The sequence below is a fragment of the Ziziphus jujuba genome, chromosome 5, assembly GCF_031755915.1.
Source record: "Ziziphus jujuba cultivar Dongzao chromosome 5, ASM3175591v1".
Taxonomy (NCBI): domain Eukaryota; kingdom Viridiplantae; phylum Streptophyta; class Magnoliopsida; order Rosales; family Rhamnaceae; genus Ziziphus; species Ziziphus jujuba.
Window position 1 is genome coordinate 13,584,946 of NC_083383.1, and position 21,970 is coordinate 13,606,915.

The window sequence follows — 21,970 nt, forward strand, 5'->3', positions numbered from 1 at the left end:
AATTGCAAAGTCTCCAAATTAAAAAATTGCAATTAATTCAAATATTTATATTTTTTATTGAAAGGAAAAAAAAAAAACTCAAATATTTATAAGGTTTAAATACATTTTGTCCCCTTTCAACTATTAAATATTTCCCGCACTTTACGATTTAAACTTTACAAAGTGTCACATTTTTCCTAGAACTTTTTTTTTTTAATCATTTTAGTGCAATTTTTCAATTTTTCCAAATAAATTTGATAAAATTAGATCATAAACATCTTAAAAATGAAATAAAATAGAATAAAATTATTTTTCAATAGAACTATATATGATTAATTTCATAAAATCTATCAATTGACATAATATAATTAAATTAAATTGATAAAAAAAATAATAACTAATAGGTCAATGCGACATATGTTTAAAACAGTAAAAGACAAATATATCCTTAGAGTAAAATGATTAAAAAATAATAATTTATAGGACAATCCGACGATGGTTTACAAAGTTTAGGTGTGTATTTTAAGCCTATTTATAATTCTATAGTCAAAAGTAAAAGACAAATATGCCCTTGAAAAGCCGCAGGTCTTACGAGCAATCAGGAGGCTAATTTCTGCCCTTTTGGGCTGTCAACCATCTGAACTGATCGACATGGCGGCCAAGACGCGGTTTTATGGTCTTTCCGCGATGAAACATCCACACATACAATTCTGTGCCTCTCTCTCTAAAACACGTGGAGAGCGCGTCAATTTCACGTACACAGACCAGCGCCACACGCGCTAGTACACTGCTTTACTTCACACCCTGCTCTTCTTCGTCCTTTCAAAGTCTCTGCTCTTTTTCTATTTCTGTTTTCCTTCTTTATTTTTACAATTTTTAATTGTTCTTATAAAAGTCTTTTGCTTCTTCTTGATGACCCCGTATTGGGTTTCTGAAAAATCCAAATAAGCTAAAAAAAAGAAAAGAAAAAAATGGCTGTCAAGAAGAGGATCAGAATTGGATTCATCGCCTTCCTCTTTCTGTGGTTTTCTGCAACTTTCCCACGCTGTTTCTCGGCAGTCAATCAGTTTCAGACCGTTAAAAAGCCTTCAAACTTCGAATCTTCAACTGTTTTTCCTGTTCAAGGAAATGTTTATCCTCTTGGGTATGTAAATTTGATTTTTCCATTTCGATTGTTTTGAGGATGCTGTTAGTTCATTCTGCCTTTTTTTTTTTTTTTTTTTTTTTGCATTATCTATTTTCCTATTTCATTCTTTATGGTTAGATTATTTTTAAGTATTTTCCAAAACCCAGGATTCACTGTTCCATTTGAATTACTCTATAATTTGATTTTTCTTTTTTCCTTTTTTTAATGAATTTTTTGGATTGTTTTTATTACTGGGTTTTGCGTAGTTTATCCAATTCTTGATTCGATCTTTGTAAGTTGTACGTTTGTGGAATACCCAGCTGAATTTTGTTATCAGAAATCAGTTTCTTTCGCAATCTTTGGAGTATCTGATTTTGTCTGAACTCTCTCTCTCTCTCTCTCTCTCTCTCTCTCTCTAGGCCAGAGTTTTAACCACTTATAAGTTATAATGTGTCTATCGCTATCCAAACCGGAGTTTAACTACTTTTAATATTTCTTCAAATTCTGCTTTCCAATTGGAACAGGCAGTTTTCTTTTTCCTATATATATTATATACGCGGTTCCCAAAATTGCTTTTCTTTTTTACCACTTTTCCTGTACTGCCTTTTGCATATTGTTTGGTGCTTTTTTGGAAAAGAGGAAAAATTTTCATAAAGTTCTTATGTGCTATAAAGTAAAGTGGTACTCTGACTGTTTATTTATTTATTTTAATCCCACTGCTGTGACCTTTCTAATTCCATAGACATTTGATTCTACTTTTTCCAATCTTCAGGTACTACTCTGTATCCCTCAAGATAGGCCGTCCACCAAAGCTTTTCGACCTTGATATTGACTCTGGCAGTGATCTCACATGGGTCCAATGTGATGCTCCTTGCACCGGTTGCACCAGGGTATACCTTCCCCCCACCCCTTTTCTTCTTTTTTTTTTTTTTTTTTTTTTTGCTTTTTCTTGTTTTTGTTGTTCTGTTGTTTTGGATGTTGCATAGTGTATGTTAATTAGTAGCCCAAATATGGTTGCATTTGCAGCCCCGAGAGGGACTTTACAAGCCCAACAACAACCTTCTGCACTGCGTAGATCCTTTTTGTAATGCCATCGAGACGCTGGCGAATCACCCATGTGATACCCCAAATGACCAATGTGACTATGAAGTTGAATATGCTGATCATGGATCATCTCTGGGTGTGGTGGTCAAGGATTACTTTCCCCTTAAATTCACCAATGGCTCTCTCCTTGTTCCCCATTTGGCCTTTGGGTGAGTATTCAAACGTTCAATAATCTTTTTCTCCATCTTAATTGACAACTTTGTTCAATTTTGATCTAGGACAATAGTTTTCGGCTATGTTATAACTTTGTATGAAATCTATTGTATAAGAGTTGATAAAAATGTTGTAATTGACCAAGCTTGCAATGAAATCATATAACGAATGTAATATAACATGTGATTTACTTTCTATGTTACCTTCTATTCTGAGTATGCATTTTCTGCACTGCTCTCTACAGGTGTGGATATGATCAAAAATATGATGGAGCACATGCGCCACCTTCTACGGCTGGAGTCCTCGGCCTTGGCAATGGCAAAGCCAGTATTGTGACACAACTGAGTAAGCTGGGTCTGATCCGTAACGTTGCTGGCCACTGTTTGAGTGGGAAAGGAGGATATATATTCTTTGGGGATGAAGTTGTTCCTTCCACAGGCATCACATGGACACCGATGTCACGCAATCCCAATGAGTAAGTAGTCCCAAGTTTTTCCTCCTTACCTTCTCATATATAGCCTTTTTACTACTAAGCATATAAGCCATTTTGCATGTTCCATGTAATCATACTTATTGTATTTCAGAAAACATTACTCATCAGGACCTGCCGAGCTTCACTTTAATGGAAAGCCGATCGGCGTAAATGGACTTGAGATAGTGTTTGACAGTGGAAGCTCCTATACTTACTTCAGTTCTAAAGCTTATGAGGCTGTAGTTAATCAGGTAAGGAGTTAATCTGTAGTTACCAAGAATATCATACTTAGTGTAATCACTCACATGAACGAAAAACCAATAATTTATTGAGTCTCAGCTGAAAAGGGATTTAAATGGAAAGCCTCTTAAGGATGCAACTGATGATCGATCCCTGCCAGTGTGCTGGAAAGGTGCCAAACCTTTCAAATCTGTTAATGACGTCAAAAATTATTTCAAACCATTTGCATTAAGCTTTAATGCGAAAAAAGCTCAGTTGCAATTGCCTCCGGAAGCTTATCTTATAGTTACGGTGAGCACTAAAATGATTTTTCAACCTTGGTAGTGGTAAATGGAACATTAGACAACATGACTAACAAGATTTTCCTTTTCAGAAACGTGGCAATGTGTGCTTAGGGGTTTTGAATGGTGGCGAAGTAGGATTGGGAAGTCTCAACATAATTGGAGGTAACACATTTTAACAAATAAAAAAAACACTTTTTGGGCTTTAATACATTCTGAATTTTACTTTGTTTTCTCTTGGCAGACATTTCCTTGCTAGATAAAATGGTGATTTACGACAACGAGAAACAGCAGATTGGATGGGTTCCCGAAAATTGTGACAGGCTTCCCAAGTCCTGAACCATTATTTTTTTCACCATTATTTTGTAAACGTCATCATCTTACTTGTGTTTGGGGCTCTCACCAGAATTTTTTTTTTCCTTTTTTTTTTTTTCTTTTTATTTTAATAAACAGTGTGGATCGTGAATTTCTCAATGGCTTTTGTCAGCCATTTGCACAAGGAAATTTGCATATGATGGCAGCATATTGTCCTGCAAACATGCTTCACAAGGAAAGCTCCAAAGATAGATACCAATAAAGGCAAATACAGCTTTGTGCTATTATATATGTAGCAAAAAATACATTCAATAGTTAATAGAAAGTTTGCAAGAACTCTTACATAAGTTATGTAATCTACAGATGAGAAATTTAGTCCAGTACATCTCATGCACATAAAATGAAATACAAAGCTTTGTTATAGGAAATTCATGTGTCACAATGCCTTTTTGGTTACTCTGATCTGCTGCTTAGTTATGCATTGAGTGAATTGCTTCGCTTCAAATGTCTCTCCCATAGATAATGTTACAAAAGTCACCAAAAAGGAGGGAGGAAGAAAAAAGAAAATCAAACCAGCTACCATTTCCAATGAATGTACAGAATACAACAATTGCTTACAACCTGCAAGATATGCAAAGAATATTCATCAGAGATATTGCCACCTCTATTATTTGATACTAATAAGTAATAAGAACTGTTTATCAAAAAAAAAAAAAAAAAGAAAGACATAATACGTACTGGTAGACATATGTAATTTGAAAAATTAAAAATTAAAAAATAATTAAAAATAAAAACCATTTAGATTTACTCTATTCTATCTCTGCTGGCTTCAGAAAAATGATCTCTGATGTGATGGCACCCAAGCTTTCGAATGTCGAACTAAACTTCCTAATGAAATAACATTTAGCTAAATAAAGCGACAAGACAGCAACCTGGTTTTACCAACTAGTCTTTTCAACCTAACTTAGGTTTTGCATATCCGACATTAATGGTTTCTAACTCCAGATCCTAACAATGCTTACACCCAGGACCAGATGCAGCTGGCGCAGTCACTGTAGGAGGAATTTCAAAGAGAGTTTCTTGCATTCCATTCAATAATACGGCTACACAGACATAACCATGGGAATTCAGTCCTCATATAGCGTTGGTAGTCAAGCTATTAAATGCCAGATCATTCCTTCTCCCTGTTCATTCTTTTCTTTTTATTTATTTATTTATTTATATTTAAAAGAATGTTTTAGTGAAGATATCTAATCATTCTTGCCTCAACACAGCAAAAACTAAGTGAACTAATCATCAACGTATCGGCAAACAGGCACATGTTTATCTTATTGACAGTAGGTACATGACTTGCTAGACTCACACGACTTAAGTGGCAGGGATAAAATTGTTTAAAAATAAATCCATGTTTTATAGATTACATACCAATCTATCACCTTTAGATATCCGTACTTATGACATACAATAATGCTTGCGCCAATGTTTATTATTAATTGGGTAATAAAATTTTAGAATTAATGAGCAACATAGTTGATGGCCATTTTCTAACAAAACAAGGATTCACATAAAACCTGGAGTTCCGAACTACATGTGTTAGGAGTATTTTTGTGATGGTCAATCTCCGCATGCTACAACGAAAGATTTGCACACTGCAAAGAAGTAACCAACAATTTAGGATTATTAGAGATACCAGAATCATGCTCAATTGATAGCAAAAGAAATTAAACAAATATTGCTAAAGAAAGAGAGCATCCCAACATTGCTCTAGTACTAACAAATTTAACAAAATTAGTGCCGTAGCTCTTCTGAATTTTTACAAAATCACACGTTTTTAAAGTTGTTTTACTTGCACGTAAAATCTAAAGGAATAACAATACCACAGAAACCAATATTTAATTTCAAAGATGGCAGCAAATTGAGATAAGATGTTGATGTTTTTCTTTCATATCATGACACAATGAAGCTTTTACAATTTCACATCTTAAGCATTAAAGGGTATCAAAAAACTAGTGCATAGTGAGTATGCTAAATGGAAAATGAAAGAAAGAGAAAAATAGAATTCATATAGTGAATGGGTCCAAAGTCGAAACAAGAATGTTGTATTGTGCTCTAGTCACACAGCCTCTATTTGGTGGGAGTTGGACAAGTGGGTACCTCGTTACGGATTTGAAACAGATATCAAAATATTGACATAAAAAAAAAAAAAAACTCATGGTAGGTGAAGTGCTAAGTAGGATGACAATCTACTCATGTTGGGTTTGATATAAATCCCATCCTGGAGCAGATATGAAAAGTCCAAAGCCCAAGTCCTGATATAATTTGAGTTTCAAAGTAGAGCTCATATGGAAGAGGAGTGGATATACTTGGAAGACAAGGAAAGTATTAAGGGAGAATATGTGATCAACATAGTCGATGGACCCTATACCTAATGCACAAAACATTTTTGGCAAGCTAGGTTTCATGTGTATGTAAAGTCCCAAAACACATCAAGTCTCATTAGCAACCTAACTTCAATGAAAATTTGTTGTCACAGCATCTAGAATTCCTCAAGAACCACAACTTTGATGCTAATCAATGCTGACCAAGCAAGTCGCACGTTTTCTCACAGTTTAAAGAGATTCACTCATTTAATGTAGAATCATGAGACACACAGGAAATCACCTTTGCATGGCAGATCTTTGTTATAGCCTCCACATGAAGATTCTGCAGTTCCTCCAAAGCCGTGGCATCTAGACCAGCAATATCTTCACCCTGAATAGCAATTTTCTGTTAGTTTACAATGTACACGCAATTACAGCCAAAACCCAAGTCATACTTCACATATATTATGACAAAATTCTAATTATTGAATAAAAATCATATCTGCAATTATAGATCCCAAATTGTATAGTAATTTTTATCATAAAATGCAATGTATAAGAGATTTAAGTAAATCAAAACATACTATTTAGATAAACATATAGCTACTGTAAACCAAGTAAAGCACAGAAAGGGACAAAGCATATCGTCCAATATACCATGTAACAAAGACTTGTCCAATTGAAATCACAAACCTTGTCTTCAAGTGCAACATCAAGAAAAGATTTGGTTGTATTAACATGAACCATCTAATTTCATCATTTGGTACCAACTGTGATTAGATATAAGGGAGTCAACTGATGAATTTTTAATCGAGTAAAGGTCCCTTGTGATTATGCCAATCCTTAGAGAGTTTCAATGACATTCTCCCTTAGAACGATCGTAAACAACTTAGGATTTGTTAAGCATGTAGATAATCATGTAGATAATTATTTAAAAAGAGTACAAAGCAAACAAAAAAGCCACATCAAAACAAATCTAGAAAATATTTTGAACAATATAAGAATACAAAACTTTTATATTTTGTATGGACAATTTAGTCTAATTATAAAATAAACCAACCAGTGAAAAGATGGCATATAATAATACAGGAATCATTATTCCAGAAAATCAAATTGCAGCTATCTCAAGGTTGCTCTCACAAGTTTGGTAAAGAAAGTGAGTACCTTCAATCTAGATATATAGCTTTCTAGCTCTTTGCATCTTCTCCTTTCTTTCTGATAGCTAGCTTTTAAATCATCTAATGCACCCAATTTATCCATGCTTTTGTAGATTTCATCACTGTTGGACATATTAGAGTGGCCATTAGATGACAGAAATATATTTCTAAATCTTGCATGTGTATTTTCTGATAAATGGCCCGCTATAGGTGACACATCCTCAGCACCATTGCCCGACTTTCTTAACTTTGCAACCAGAACCCACATATTTGCGAGCTCATTTTCCAAATCTTCCTCATGTTGTTTTGCTTCATCCAGCCTTCTTCTCAGATCACCTTCTATTTGATCTCTTTCAGATAATTGTGTTTCCAGTGCAGCTTCTTTTTGGTATCTTATACTAAGTTCCTTCTGCAACTCTTCAACCAAAGCTCCATCCACTGGCTTTTTAGAGCGTCCATCAGGTCGAGCATTATTGATACTATTTTGTTTGTAATCATATAAAGCAGACCTCTGACAAGATCTGCAATGAACATCTTTTTTAGCTGCCAGTTCACCAGTCAGCTTTGCATTTTCATAAGAAAGCTTTGTGACTTCTTCAGCCAAGTTTCTGAGCTCAAGTGCTGCAGCCGCAGCCAACTCTTTGGCATATGACGCTTCCTCTGCTAACTTTCGGTTATGAACTTCAAGCCCATCCTTTTCTTCAGCCAGTCTCACATGCTCTTGTTTTAAATCCTCCAGTTCAGTGGCCTGCAGAGAAAAAATATACATTAGTGCACAACAGAACGAATAAAAAACATTACAGCTAGAAATCCAAAAAGGACTAAGCATAATTGGGTTCAATAATAATGTTCAGAAAAGAAAAGGAATGACCTGCATACAAACTTGAGAATTGTAAAATGTACTATTGTTGCATTGTTTGGACTCATCAAGGGAAAATACCCTATTCAAGCTCATGACACTTGTTGGTGTATGCTCATCGGCATAAGTCTCTCCACTTGAAACAATCCTAATCCTACTTTTCTCCTCATTCTTCTTTTCCAATGGCTCTTCAGAACATGTACTCAATGGAGTAGTCTCATTGTCAGCAATTTGTTCTACAGTAACTGATCTTTTATTCGATAATGAATTTAGCTGCTGCCTTAGCAGAAGAATTGTTTCTTGCATCTCAGCATTCTCTGATACCTAATAACAATTATAATTTATAATAATGAGCTAACAATCAAGAACAGAAGCAGAAAGCATGCATCATTGAAACTTTACCTTTGTCTGAAGTTGCTCCTGAAGTATCCTATTGTCTGCAGATTTAATCTTTGACACCCAACCCAAGAAAATGTGATCAACTTAGTAGACTATTCTTGGCAATGGATATGGAATTATAAGTTTAATTAACATACTTTAGATATGAAGAAAATAGGAAACAAACCTCGAGCTCAAATGTTTTTTCATTTAGCAGGGTAGTAAGCTTGGACAAAGCCTATACAAAAGTTTAACAAATTGATCGGTAAGAAAATATCCATACAGATAACGAATTTGGGAAACCAGGTTAAACTTCATTACATATAATGTTCAGCAACCATATTAAAGGTGGAGTCATCACAGCCAATATAAAAATGCTACGTTAAATGATTATAACTGATCAAGGACATTATGAAGACAGGATGGTATCCTAAAAGTGGTCCAGGACGGTCATAAATGATGATGGACACTAAATTAAAATAACCATGCGTAGAACAATTATCTAAAGGACAAAAGGGGCATATGCTTATAAAGCAACATATAGCATTAGGAGTCATTATCCGGTCCAATACTCGAAGTTGAGGGAAGAGATATATTAGTTTAATATTGTCTATGATAAACAGAAACTCTTCCTCTTACAACTACCTGAGACAATTCGATGTTGTTTGATGCGTGTGGAGTAATCTCAATGGATCCAATCATGCGTTGCTCCAGCATACGTATTTGAAGCTTCTTTTCACTAATTTCATCCTTTAACTTTTGCATTTGTTCCTGCATCAGTCAATTGGAAATTAAATAATCACCCAGGAATACCAATAATAACAAGACTTTGTTCTTCAAGACAATAAGAGGTAGCTTACCTTAAGTTGTATATCGTCAGGGTTGCTAGCTGCAAGCTCTGAAAGTCTTTTCATAGAACTTGTGCACAAGGCCACTTCTCCAGCTAACATTTTCACTTGCTCACGAAGAAGATCCATTTGATCTGTAATGGTGGTCCCACTCTGCAAAGAAGACATTTAGCAAACAAAGCTAACAATACATTATACTTAATAACAACATCATCTAATTTCCTGTAAAATAAAAAATATAAATCGACTTCAGAAACATGAGCAGTATTATATTTTGTTTTGTATTCCTTCTGATACTTAGCTCCAAGAAGCAATCACTATAGACATTAGCATAAAAAAACTTCTTACCGGAGGCAGATGGCGACCTCCAACAGCTGCACTAAACAATTCACCTGCTTGTGTTCTTTCAGGAAATGAATCAACAATAGTAGGATCATCTCCCCTTCTACTGCTCGATTTTCTTCTTCCTTCCTTCATATCATTGAGGATGACTCTATTCTGTGAAGATTTTGAACAAGATGCAGGTGACCCACTAGCAGAGCTCTCACTATCAGGACTAAGTGATAACCCAGCAATATTCTCAGGCTTCTGCACAGCAAACATTAAAGCTTTCATTAATTGAGTTCTACCAGTCAAGAATAGCCACAGCTGGAAAGATACAACTCTAATCTTATGATGCATCAACTAAGAATAAACAAATTACTCAGTTATCAACAAAACTTGTACTTGAATAAACCAATCGGCTAAAAAATTCGACGAAGTTTCAAGACTCTTTAAACATCTAAATTTTTTCTTTTAGACCCTATACGCTTCTATAGGAATGGTTATCCAGAAAATTTACATGCATTCTGCAAGAAAATCCAAGATTAAGTACCGTAGATAATCCACATCATTGTCCAACATCTTCACAAAGTAAAGTGGAACCACTATTTCATCACAGCAGCTCTGTTTTTCATCTTCATAGTTAATTGTATACATGGCAGATGTAGTAATTTAGATGAGGGATCACTTCAAAATGAGACATAAATGGAAAGCTTCAAAGAGATATGCCATGAGGCAAAAGAAGATAATATTTCTCATCCCTCCCAATATTTTGATTTAAAAAAACTCATGGGAAATGCAGATTTGTGGAAGGATATAAGATGAAGAGAACATAAGGAGCAAATCTCTCTAATTTTCCAGATGTTCCCCTTTATATGTTCAATGTGAATTAAGATCAAAATGAAATTTAAACTTTATTACACCTTACAAAACCATAGGTTCACAATGTATAAGTATTCCAAAAGAAAAGAGGGGGGGGGGGGGGGGGGGGGGGGGGGGAGGGGAGAGAGTAAAATATTCAAACAGTTTCATGTAGGACAGGTGGGAAAGGAAAGAAAATTGAAAATTAAAAGATAGGGCCCTAGTACCACACTAGAACAATTTTCGGAATCATTTCTAAAATCCCTAGACATCACACCTAAGTTTGGTTTGCATCATACAAAACCAGACAAAAACTCTTAGAAAAATTCTTGTTTTATTAATCAACTTTTAGAAGAGTTACAAAGGCTCCTATTCATAATTAAACCACCGAAGGAAACTAAAAGTAAGATAACCTAATTAAATAAGGAAACTAAATAATAAAACTCCCTAAAAACTTAAGGAAACTAAAATAATGATAAGAAACCTAATAAACATAATAATATTAAAATCCTACAAATCAAATAAACATAATAATATTAAAACCCTAAAAGTCATAAAACCCTAGTGATTAAAATCTACATAATCTCCATTGTTCTCCATCATTCTTCCCCTCTTAGAGAACAAGACTCCAACGAGTTTAAAGCTGGAATCATAAAGCAACAAGCAGAACTTCAAAAATGGCATCAGCGGCATAAGCTCAAACTTGATGAAGAGGACTACATGACTAGCAAATTTAAGGACATCCAAGGTCAACAAAAGCCCTTCATTCAAATGATCTGAGTCCAACTTGACACATTTAGGTTGTGTAGGTAGTGGTCTAAGTAAGGTGACAGGTTGTATAGGTAAGCGTTCAAGTAAGGTGACAAGTTGTGTAGATAAGAGTAGTAAGGTGACTGGTTGTGTAGGTGAGGGTTTGGGTAAGGATTTGGATAAGGTGACAGATTATGTAGGTAAAAGTTCAAGTAGGGATTTGAGTTTTGTAGGTAAGGGTTCGGGTAAGGATTCGGATAAGATGGGAGATTGTGTAGGTAAGAATTCAAGTAGGGATTCAGGTAAGGTGGCAGGTGGTGTAGGTGTAGGTAAATGTTTAAGTAACAATTCAGGTTTAGAATCAATATGCTTTGTGAATACATGCTCAGAAATCTGTTCAGATAATTCTTCAGATTTTTGTAAACCAGAGTGAGGAAAGGGTGCTGGAATAGTTGTATTTGCTGGTTGCTTTTCTTCATTTTGATCGTGGTTGGCTAGAGAAGCTTTATCCTGTTTACTTTTAGTTGAAGCTCTACCAGATACATGTACCTCCATATTGTTAACCAAAACATTAAGAGATTCCACTTGTATTGCCACATGTATTAATAGTTCTTCATATCTGCCTCTATTCCTTCCAAATCGTGTAGCCATAACTCTTTAAGCCAAAGAAAGCAATCCAATCACCGGGTATTGTTCACGCAGGTTTAGTGTCCACATGATACTGTTTATGTAGGGTTACTGTTTACATGGCTATTGTTCATGCAGACTACTGTTCACATTCACTGATCCACGGCAGCACTGTTCACAGAGGGTTGGATCCTTGCCCTGATACCAAACTAATGTAGGACAAGTGGGAAAGGAAAGAAAATTGAAAATTAAAAGATAGATAGAGCTCTAGTATTACACCAAAACAATTTTAAGAATCACTCCTAAAATCCCTAGGCATCATTTCTAAATTTGGTTTGCATCACATAAAACCAGAGAAAAACTCTTAGAAAAATTCTCGTATTATTAATCAACTTTTTTAAAGGCTCCTATTTATAATAAAACCACCTAACATAAGGAAACTAAAAATAAGATACCCTAATTAAATAAGGAAACTAAATAATAAAATTTCCTAAAAGCTTAAAGAAACCAAAATAATGATAAGAAACATAATATTATTAAAATCCTAGAAATCAAATAAACATAATAATATTAAAACTCTAAAAATCATAAAACCCTAATGATTAAAATCCTATGTAACCTCCATCGTTCTCCATCATTTCACAGTTAAACTTCATTTCATTTAGCATACTTTTTCCAAATAGACCTGGGTGGATTTCAGTATAATTATATAACATCCAAAATGCCAACATCTCATTTTAGATATTGCATATAAAATACGTTAATAAGGTAAAGCCATCAGTTGTTGACGAACACTCATACTGTTAAATAATAATAAATGAGTAAGTCGAAGCTAGACGCAAAGGCCTGGTAAAGTCTGTTGACGAACACTCATATTGTTAAATAATAATAAATGAGTAAGTCGAAGCTAGACGCAAAGGCCTGGTAAAGTCTCGACAGGCTAAATTGAAAAACCAGACAGGAAAACATTGTATGAGGCTGAGGGTTTGCTTGAATGGAGAGATGTCATCAAACCCACTAAATCCCCCATAAAAATCAAAAACTATCATAATCCCTATGCTAACAAAAACTAGGAACTTACTTTCAATTTAAACCAGCCAAGCATACCACCACGCCTTCGGTTCCTTTTATAATCTTTAACCAGTTCTTCTAAATTAGTGGCATCTTCTCTTGCTTCCATTGAAATCTCAGAAGCACAGCTACCGACATCATCGTCTATCATGTATTCCCGCTTTCTGTCTTGTAAATATGCTAGCTGCATTGTACATGAATCAACTGTAAATCTGAAGAGGAAAATATTTGCCAATATTTTTTAGAAAATAAAAACTGGTAGTTCGGGTATCAGCATTAATCCCATTATTACTGAAAGCATCAGCCAGTCATCCAAACAGCCACAAGCACTAAATCACACACCTCATCCTCCCCAAAAGAATGCCTTCGTCTATGGCCAGGCCGTTCAGAAATAGTGGCTGGCATTGCATTCTTTGTAGAAACCAGTATTAGTTTAGTCAAGCGCTGGATTCTTCCCATCAAAGCTGCCTTGGCTTCTTCCTCCTCTTCCAATCTTGATTGTAGTTTAACCTGACCAGCTTCCAGCTTCGACATCATAAAACAATATTTAAAAGGAGCAAATAACAAGTCAGCAATGGTACCCACAGTGAATTTTACAATATATCTAAAGAGCCAAAAGGAAATGGGGGGAAAAAAAACACAAAAGCGAAAAATAAAATGGTAGACATTTTGACACCCTAGCACTACCATTGTATCACAATACATATGCACCTTCATTCATATTGTCATAGCGCCATGTTAACTGTTATATGATAATACAGCTTTCCGCTAACAACATAACAGGAAAGTATAATAATATTTATTGTTAAACATGCATAGCAGCACAAACCTGGAGCTTCAAATTAACCAGATCTTCCTGAGTGGATGCAGCAATATTTGGATTCTCCATCATGCCACATTTTAATTGATGGAGCTCCTCCTTTAAACTAGAAATTTCCTTCTGGTACTTTTTTATGAGGGACTTCTCATCCATAATCTACAGAGGAACATTTCAAAAAAAATTGATGAATTGGCACTGGCAACCATCATAAAGATTGTCATGCCAAAACATTAGTTCTGAGATTTACCTTGTTTTGAGAAGCCTTTATTTCTACATGCTTACTACGATGTGCAAACTTCAACGTGTTGTGTGTCTCCTCACTATTGCTAGAGGCAGGAGTCACAGTGCAAATAAGCTACAAAGTCCACAAGATAATATCTCTTGAAATCATTTATATGTACAAGTATAATCATTGAGACATAGATGACTCGCATAGGGATAGAGCTGATCTCATGAACACTAGAAACCTGTAGTGTTAGATAGAACTTACAGAAATCCGCCCATGGCCACTAAGGGATGACTGCAACAAACGAGTGAGTTTGGAATCCCGATAAGGAATATGTGTTGCTTTCCCATCAGTTAGTTTAGAAATTACCTGCAGTGAGAGGGTTGAGAAAACAAGAAATGTCAAAAACTGTATCATAACAATTCTATACAAATGGAGAAATAAAGGCCAACAATATGTCACATGACTTATAGTTAGATTTAAAGTTAGGCCCCCTTTCTAACATCTTAACATTTTGGATTTGATGATAATTTAACGAAGGTATATAGCATGGTTGTCTATCTGGCCTTGTATTCAAATTCTCATAACCCTTATTTTCAGAATAATATTGTTTTGTACGTGTAATTTGTGTCTAATTCTTCCACAGCCTACAAGTGAGATGGAGTGTTAAAGCATGTATTATGTTGATTTGATATAGATAATCGGTCCACTTTCCAACAGCTTAATAACAACTATACTTTTTGGGATTGATGGTAACTATCATAGTTTGGTTGTCTGTCTGGTCTTGTGTTTGAATCCTAGTTACCTTCATTTCTAGTAATCTATCTTCTTCTACATGTAAGGCCCAAATTTGTGTCTAGTTATTATATGGGCCTATACATGAGGTAGAGTGTTAGTATATCTTTATTATTGTTAATTTAATACAAATTGTTAGGCCGGTAAAGCTTACTATACGTATCAAACACAAATCGTTTAACAAATCGAAATACACACCCAAAGAGGATTAGCATCATTATCATCAAATATGAACTCGTTCTTATAAATGATTTGAGTCTTTGTAAGAAAGATTGAACTAAGTTTCATTGTTGACAGCACAAACAACTTCAAAACAAAATACAAGAATGGAGAACAAAAAGAATCATCTTAACGGGTAGGAGTCTGAGAATATCATCATCAAAATAGTAAAACCTTACAGTTCCGAGAGTGAGTAAGCTTTTATTGATGTATGAACCCTCTTTTCTCCTCAATCCAGTTGTTTCAGTTTTAGAACTTTCAGATCCTGCAAGATCAATTAAATGCTGCAAAGGAAATTGAATTATATAAAGAGCTGAACACCAGATCTCAGTGTCGGAATATCAAAGTATTCAAATCAAATAGACTGGAGAGCTTGATCCATAAACCGGGTACAGAAAAACCGACGTTAAGTTATAATGACAGAAATTACCAATTGGGACAAGCTCACATCTTCTTCATCATGATTTTCCCCACGTGGACTGCTTTCAATAGTCTGATAGAAAATCGTACATTAAGCACGGTAACATAAAACATTACAGCAACACATTAATTAGTACCCACTTGAAGGTTCGTAGGTCAAAAACAATACACCAATAAAGCTTCACAGAAAAGATACTAAACCAATGACCATATGACACTTCTTGAGTTTAAACTATAAATAAATTATCAATATCATTGCGAGATGGCACTTCCACAAAATTCAGTACATTATGTAGTAAAAACAGGGCACACAACAAGAGGATCAAGCAAGGGATTATTTTTAGTTCTTTTAATTATGAGATTCTTTTAGGATTATTGTTAGTTCTTTTTGTCATGAGATTCTCTTAGAAGGATTTTAAAGGGGTGATTCATCAAGAAAAAGTAACTTTGTAGTTCAAACATTCCACAAATATAGAGATCTTGATTTCAGGCCAAATGGTTTCTTCTGTAAAGGTCCTCCATACAATAGTGATGCCCATATTGAGTACTCACTACTTTCAAGTTCCCTGGTTAAGTTGCTGCTGAAGTTATTTTTATGAATATGAATAAGTAATCGACTAACGTTTTATTTTCAAACTGGGTGATTTTGCACCTAAATAGCCCCATGCATACTAGAAGACATAAATTTGAATAGACTATCTTCCGATGATAACAGATGCAATATATTAAAAGCCAGTACAACTTCCATTTGAGCTAAGCTAGAAATTTAAAGACCATTTTAAACAGTCAATCGAGAACACATTTTAGTCTTAAACTATTAATAAAATTGAAATTAGACATGATTACCAAGGTGAATAGAGTGTGGCTCCGACTACTAAGCAGGTTGAAATTATTAGAACCCACATGCCTGTGCTCTGCCATGTTGAAGAAATAAAGAGACATGTTAAAGTGGGCTCAATTTCACAAACAACACACAACCAACAAAGGTTGCAAGTATAGAACGGTTGCAGATAAAATAAACGAAAAGAAAGGTTAAATAAAATTAATAAGTACATCATCTGCATGAATCATAATGCATATCAGACGTTAAAGAGAGAGAAAAGGTTGCAAGTATAAAAGGGGGACAAATAAAATAAACGAAAAAAAAGGTTAAAGAAAACTAATAAGGACATCATCTGCATGAATCATAATGCATATCAGATGTTAGAGAGAGAGAGAGAGAGAGATGGGAAAAAAAAAAAAAAAAAAAAAAAAAAAACACACAAACACAACACACGCACACACACAGTACCACAGAAATTTGCATACCTTCTCCAGATGCTATCAAGGAAAGAGCATGAGCAGGTGAGAGAACAACCTCCTCTTTTATTCCTTCAACATAAGTTCCCTATCAAAAAAATATCATGCATTCGTATTTAAAAGATTCAAGAGATGCTTGGCACTCCTAGCTGATATAAACTTAAGGGTAGCCATAGATTATAATATGAAATAAGAAAGACTTGCTTTTTTTGGGCAGACAATGGCACATAGGTGAAGCTTTATCGCCATATACCAGAATATGCAACCCAAAACAGATAAAATAAAAATAAAAAATAATAGTAATTAAAAAAACTAAATTGTAAGGGGTAATTAAATAACAAGACAAAAGTCGAAAATACTAAATTTTTATGCATTATTCTATTCCTTTTTTCTTTTTCTTCTCATATACTGGACATTATATAGGTGTCATCGTCAAAGTATCACACATGTGATAACTTTGGAAAAAGGAAATGGAAAGACCATTGCCATTGGAAGAGTGACCACTTAATATCCTAATAACAATCAACATTTTCATACATCTTTCTCTAGGAAAAGAGAAATATCAGACAGAAAAACCAAAAGGGATAAAGAAGTATTCTTGAGACTATCTTGACTGCCTTTAGAGTGACAAAGAAGCAAGCAATACAACAGTTTTCAACTTCCTCTGTTCAAATGAGCACCTGAGCATCCTCTCGTACTCGTAGGTTCTGTCCTGCTGGATCAAGCAAATCATTTATGACCTGAAATAAAAGGTGGACTATGATGAGAACTCAAATATATTTTATTTTTAAAAATAAATTACAGTTGATGGAATTAGAAAAACGTTTGGACAAATGGAAAGCCATTTGGTTCCCAATTGCAACATTATTTTTCTGAATTTTTTTTCCTTTGTTTTCTTTGGAATATAAAGTCAACCAAACAACAAAACCAATTCTTCAAAGCCACAAAAAAGTTAGTAAGGGCGACCATTTTTCTCTCCCTTATCTTTCCTTTCACCAATTTTTCTGTTCTTGTCTCTTCTTTTTTTTTCCTCTCAAATATCTAATTTATTTTACATATATTATAGAGTTTGAACTTTGAAGACTCTTTTTCAATTTCTATACCATACACATTTTTCAACTTTATAAATTCCTTCTTCCTTAATTTTCATAGCTCCCTATTCTTAAATTCTTAAGTTTCCATATTAATCTAACTTAACAAAATCTTTGAGAAAAAATACAAGCAGAAAAGTAGAAATAAGAAATTTGAGACAAGCTTACCTCATTGTAAATTTCCAGATAGGAAACACGAAGAAGAAACTCCCGTCCAGGTGTCTGACATATGATTACAAGATTTCTCAATTTAAAACATATAAATAGATGTGTCTCTATATATATATATATACATATCTATATATATATATATATATGAAGTTACTGACACTGTCAAACATTACCTCTTGTATAATTCCAAAGACATCCTTCACAGCCAATGGAATGACTCCAGGTGACTTCTGCTCCCCCTACGATACAAGATCAAGACATACAGTGTTGAACTTTATAATTTATGAAAATCAAGATATAAAACAAAAGTTAAATAGGAGAGTTCCTTTAAGAACTTAAAAAGTAGGACAAATTAACTGGAAAGAAAACTAACAAATGAGAGACCAGCTCAGAGGTCATATCAAAATCAGAACCTTAACATCTAGATGAAATGGGTTATACAGAGAAGAGTATTGCAAAGCACAAACCAAATAGCATCTTTATTTCTACAATCACATGAAAGGACATATAAAATAAGGTGAAATAAAAAAATTACAAGAATAATTAATTTCAGATACTTGTCAAAGTCATTTTTTAACAAAATAGTTCGGTCACAAATGACTGATGCATGTTCAAAAGTAAGTCTCCCCTCATCACTTACATGCATTGTATGAGTCTTTCCACTACTAGTGACACCATATGCAAACACAGTACCTGCAAGTATTTAGAGAAAACTTAGCCAACCACCAAATAATCATGAAATAATTGTCCATACCATGCATACTGATTTATATAAAAATAAATAACTAAAAGAATATATAATACAAATGCACATGATTACTACAAATAGCAATGTTACAATCTCATATGAAGCATTAGCAACAGAATCCAGGCAAAAGAATTAAACATTCTACAAGTCATGGCATAATTCACTGTAAATTGCATATATTAAGCTAATGACAGATATCTGTATCTATCTAACTGCATGGATTACAAGGGAAGCAGAAAAGAAAGGAAGAAAGGCCCTAACAGAGCAAATAACAGTAATTTTTTTTTTCCCCCTTTTCTTTACAATATGACAAAAATAAAGATGTTTGTTTGTCGGAAGATGAAAAAGACAGGGGTTCCAACCTCGATCCTTTTCTTGCAAATGCCACAATGGAATCACTAACAAAAAATGAGTGAGGCATAAGTTGCTGGTCATGTGGTTACATCTAGTGTACCTAGCCATTAACATTTAACAGCGATGTTCCACCTTTTCTCTTTTTTCTGCATCTAAAAGTATATAATTTGTAAACAAATACATTTTTGAGTTATGAACAAATCAATTCTGAAAAAGCATTTCCCAAAGGAGAGGAAGACAAAGTTACAACTTTCAAGTCAAGGAAAATATATCAGAAATAAAATATTTCCATGCAAAGCCAAAAGTAGGTCATGGTCTATTATATTCATACTCGAGAGCTGAGACATCTTGTTAATAATGGCAACATTATACATTAAAAGAAGTAAATGTCAATATTAATACTCTGAAATAATCTACAAAATGTTAGTTACCATTAATTCCTTGCATGGCACCACTGACAACATGCTGAGCAGCAACATCATAAACATGGCGTGTTGTTGTCGCAGGACCAAACACTCTATCTGCAGCATTCATCAAAACCCAATTCAAAAATAAAACAGAAATGATATTACAAAGAAAAATTTTAAAAAATAAACAGATAAAGTGTGCAATTGGCTAATCAAAACTCAACTAGTTTCACCGTTTAAAAAACCTGCAAAATGGTTATCGAAGTTTGATATACTAATCTGATATAACAATATTATGTGAATGGAAGTTACAGTTACAAACCATTTGGCATCAATTCAGCTTTACTAGTGCGACTGAGACATATAAAGCAGGTTTGAATAAATTTAAAACAATTTTTAATGCAATATATATATATATATATATATATGAATGTATGTAAGCATTCCACTAAATCAACTCAAACAAACATCTGCACTATTTGGAAAGAATTTAATAGGAATACTAACCAAACCCATAGGCAATAGAAGGATTGTACTCATTCCTCACTGTATAATCCCCATCTGCGTACCACGCTATCTCGTCCCCTTTGTTAATCTCCCGTACACTGTTCAGACCCACATTTCAAAATTCAAACGCAAAACAAAATAATAATAATAATAATAATTTGCAAAAAAAAAAAAAAAAAAGCGGCTTCATTCACAGCAGCTTCACTTTCCGCCGAATCAAAAAACAGAGAAGACGAATATGCCGGAGTACCTGAGCGGTCGGAACCTGACAGTGACGGTGACATTCTCTTTGGCCTTGGAGATATCGGGCCGGTCAATGGCCTGGGTCGGAGGGCTTGGACTGGCCGATGTCGCCGGAGAAACAGAGAGCTTAGATGCCGGTCTTGAAGAAGTCGTCGAGGAAGCGGTTGAAGGTCGGCCGGCAGGTTTGACCGGCGGAGTCGGAGCCGGAGACTTCCGAGACCGGAACGGCGAGACGGAAGAGGAGGATCTTTGGGACCTTGAGCTGGTTCCGAACATTATGTGAAGAGAGAGAAAGAGAGTCAGGAGGAGGAGCACATGCCGGCCAAAGGCCACGACGATAAGAGACAGAAAGTGTGTGCCGCTTTAATTCACTCCCTCCAAAAAACCAGCGCTTCTCCGTTTTGCTATTCTGCTGCTTCTTTGAATTTTGTAATGCGCCTTTCTTTGTTTTTTCAATGCATGTCATTTCTCCAAAACACCCTTAACGATTGGTTTTATTTTCACTTTTTTTGTCCCCTTGTTTGTCATCTTTTACCTCATTATTATTATTATTATTATTTATTATTATTATCATTGTTATTTTACCAGTTAATCTCACTTCTAAAAGTAATATTAAAACTTAAATAGGTTGGCATTATGGTAATCGCGGCTTCTTCTTTGTTTTTTTTCCCTCTTTACTTCCCTATAATTTGTTTATCGTAAATAAATTTTTTTCTTTTAAATAAAAAAATATATCCTAATAGTATCATAAATACAAATATTATCATAAATATGATATGAAACATTCTAAATCAATAATAAAATTTTGCTAATGAAATGTTTAATAAAATAGAAAGTATTGAAGGAAACTGATTATTGAAAATCAGTTTTTTGAAATTCAATTTCCTGATAATGAGTTTTATTGAAAAATTTTTTACAGTGTTTGATTAATTATAAGAAAAAAAAATATGACTTATAAATAATTAAATAAATTTATATATTAAAATTAAAAGATAAAATTGTATTAAAAAATATATATTATCAATTTCTTAAAGAAATTTAAAATGATACATTTTTAATAGGATCCATTTTTCTTATTAATTTTCCACATTACGAGATTTATTTTCTACTTAAGCTTACAAATTCATTCTCTTAAAAATTATTCAAATGAAAAAAAATTTCACTTTTCTAGAAAATTGTAAATGCTCACTAACTTTAACATTACCCAAACACCTTATAAATTCAAAATATTATTCAGAACTTGCACGTGTGATGATTAAATATGTGAATATATCTCAGCAGCCTTCCGAACCCCACTTGCTTCAACTTCACTTGTAAAGCGTTTTCCCAACAATCCTGCCCCAGAAGAAGGTGCATGCAAGCCATGGTAGGCTGAGAGATGCCCACCCAAGATGCAAGAACCCTTGCTCTAAGGAACGAGGTGTTTGATGCTAAAATGTCTAAAGCTAACACATAATGCTACTAACTTTCAGTTTGGTACTACTTCTGGTTCCTTTTGTTATTAAAAACAAAGAGGGATACTCAGTATCAAATGCTTGTAATCCTTGGTAAAATTTAGTTATGATTTTGTGCCAAAACTGATAAATGAGCAAACAAGTGATTTTTCTTCGTCAAACTATCATCATTTGTGGCATTTCATATATTTATTAGTGATAATAATGGATAAACATTTAAACTAACAAGTTTTAAATGGAATAAATAAACATAAATACTAAAGAAGATAAATGAATGATAAAATGAGAATTTTTATAATTTTCATTTATGTTTG

General features: G+C 34.1%; 2 protein-coding genes across 4 annotated transcripts; one reads left to right on the forward strand and one right to left on the reverse strand.

Annotated features, from left to right (window-relative positions):
* Window positions 1-645: 645 nt before the first annotated feature.
* LOC132803743 (aspartic proteinase Asp1-like) lies at window positions 646-4,098 on the forward strand. The gene is made up of 9 exons (XM_060817221.1): window positions 646-1,123; window positions 1,878-1,995; window positions 2,132-2,358; window positions 2,607-2,837; window positions 2,947-3,085; window positions 3,174-3,365; window positions 3,448-3,520; window positions 3,600-3,687; window positions 3,809-4,098. Exons 1-9 carry the CDS (start codon window positions 951-953, stop codon window positions 3,930-3,932), a joined length of 1,365 nt encoding a protein of 454 aa, XP_060673204.1. The 5' UTR covers window positions 646-950; the 3' UTR covers window positions 3,933-4,098.
* Window positions 3,922-20,636, reverse strand: LOC132803742 (kinesin-like protein KIN-7C, mitochondrial). Of its 3 annotated transcripts, none has more exons than XM_060817219.1 (26): window positions 20,210-20,636; window positions 19,960-20,057; window positions 19,477-19,566; window positions 18,584-18,636; window positions 18,117-18,182; window positions 17,941-17,994; window positions 17,362-17,421; window positions 16,691-16,769; window positions 16,229-16,296; window positions 15,393-15,455; window positions 15,142-15,246; window positions 14,213-14,317; window positions 13,970-14,077; window positions 13,732-13,878; window positions 13,245-13,427; window positions 12,913-13,086; window positions 9,621-9,860; window positions 9,285-9,425; window positions 9,070-9,195; window positions 8,612-8,662; window positions 8,449-8,496; window positions 8,059-8,370; window positions 7,195-7,935; window positions 6,332-6,421; window positions 5,242-5,319; window positions 3,922-4,291 (listed from the first exon to the last, which is right to left on the reverse strand). In XM_060817219.1, the coding sequence occupies exons 1-25, from the start codon at window positions 20,476-20,478 to the stop codon at window positions 5,299-5,301; spliced, it is 3,492 nt and encodes a 1,163-aa protein (XP_060673202.1). In that variant the 5' UTR covers window positions 20,479-20,636; the 3' UTR covers window positions 3,922-4,291; window positions 5,242-5,298. The 3 variants fall into 3 exon arrangements, with proteins under 3 accessions (XP_060673202.1, XP_060673203.1, XP_060673201.1); XM_060817220.1 differs by having other exon boundaries at window positions 8,128-8,370; window positions 9,067-9,195; XM_060817218.1 differs by having other exon boundaries at window positions 9,067-9,195.
* Window positions 20,637-21,970: the final 1,334 nt, after the last annotated feature.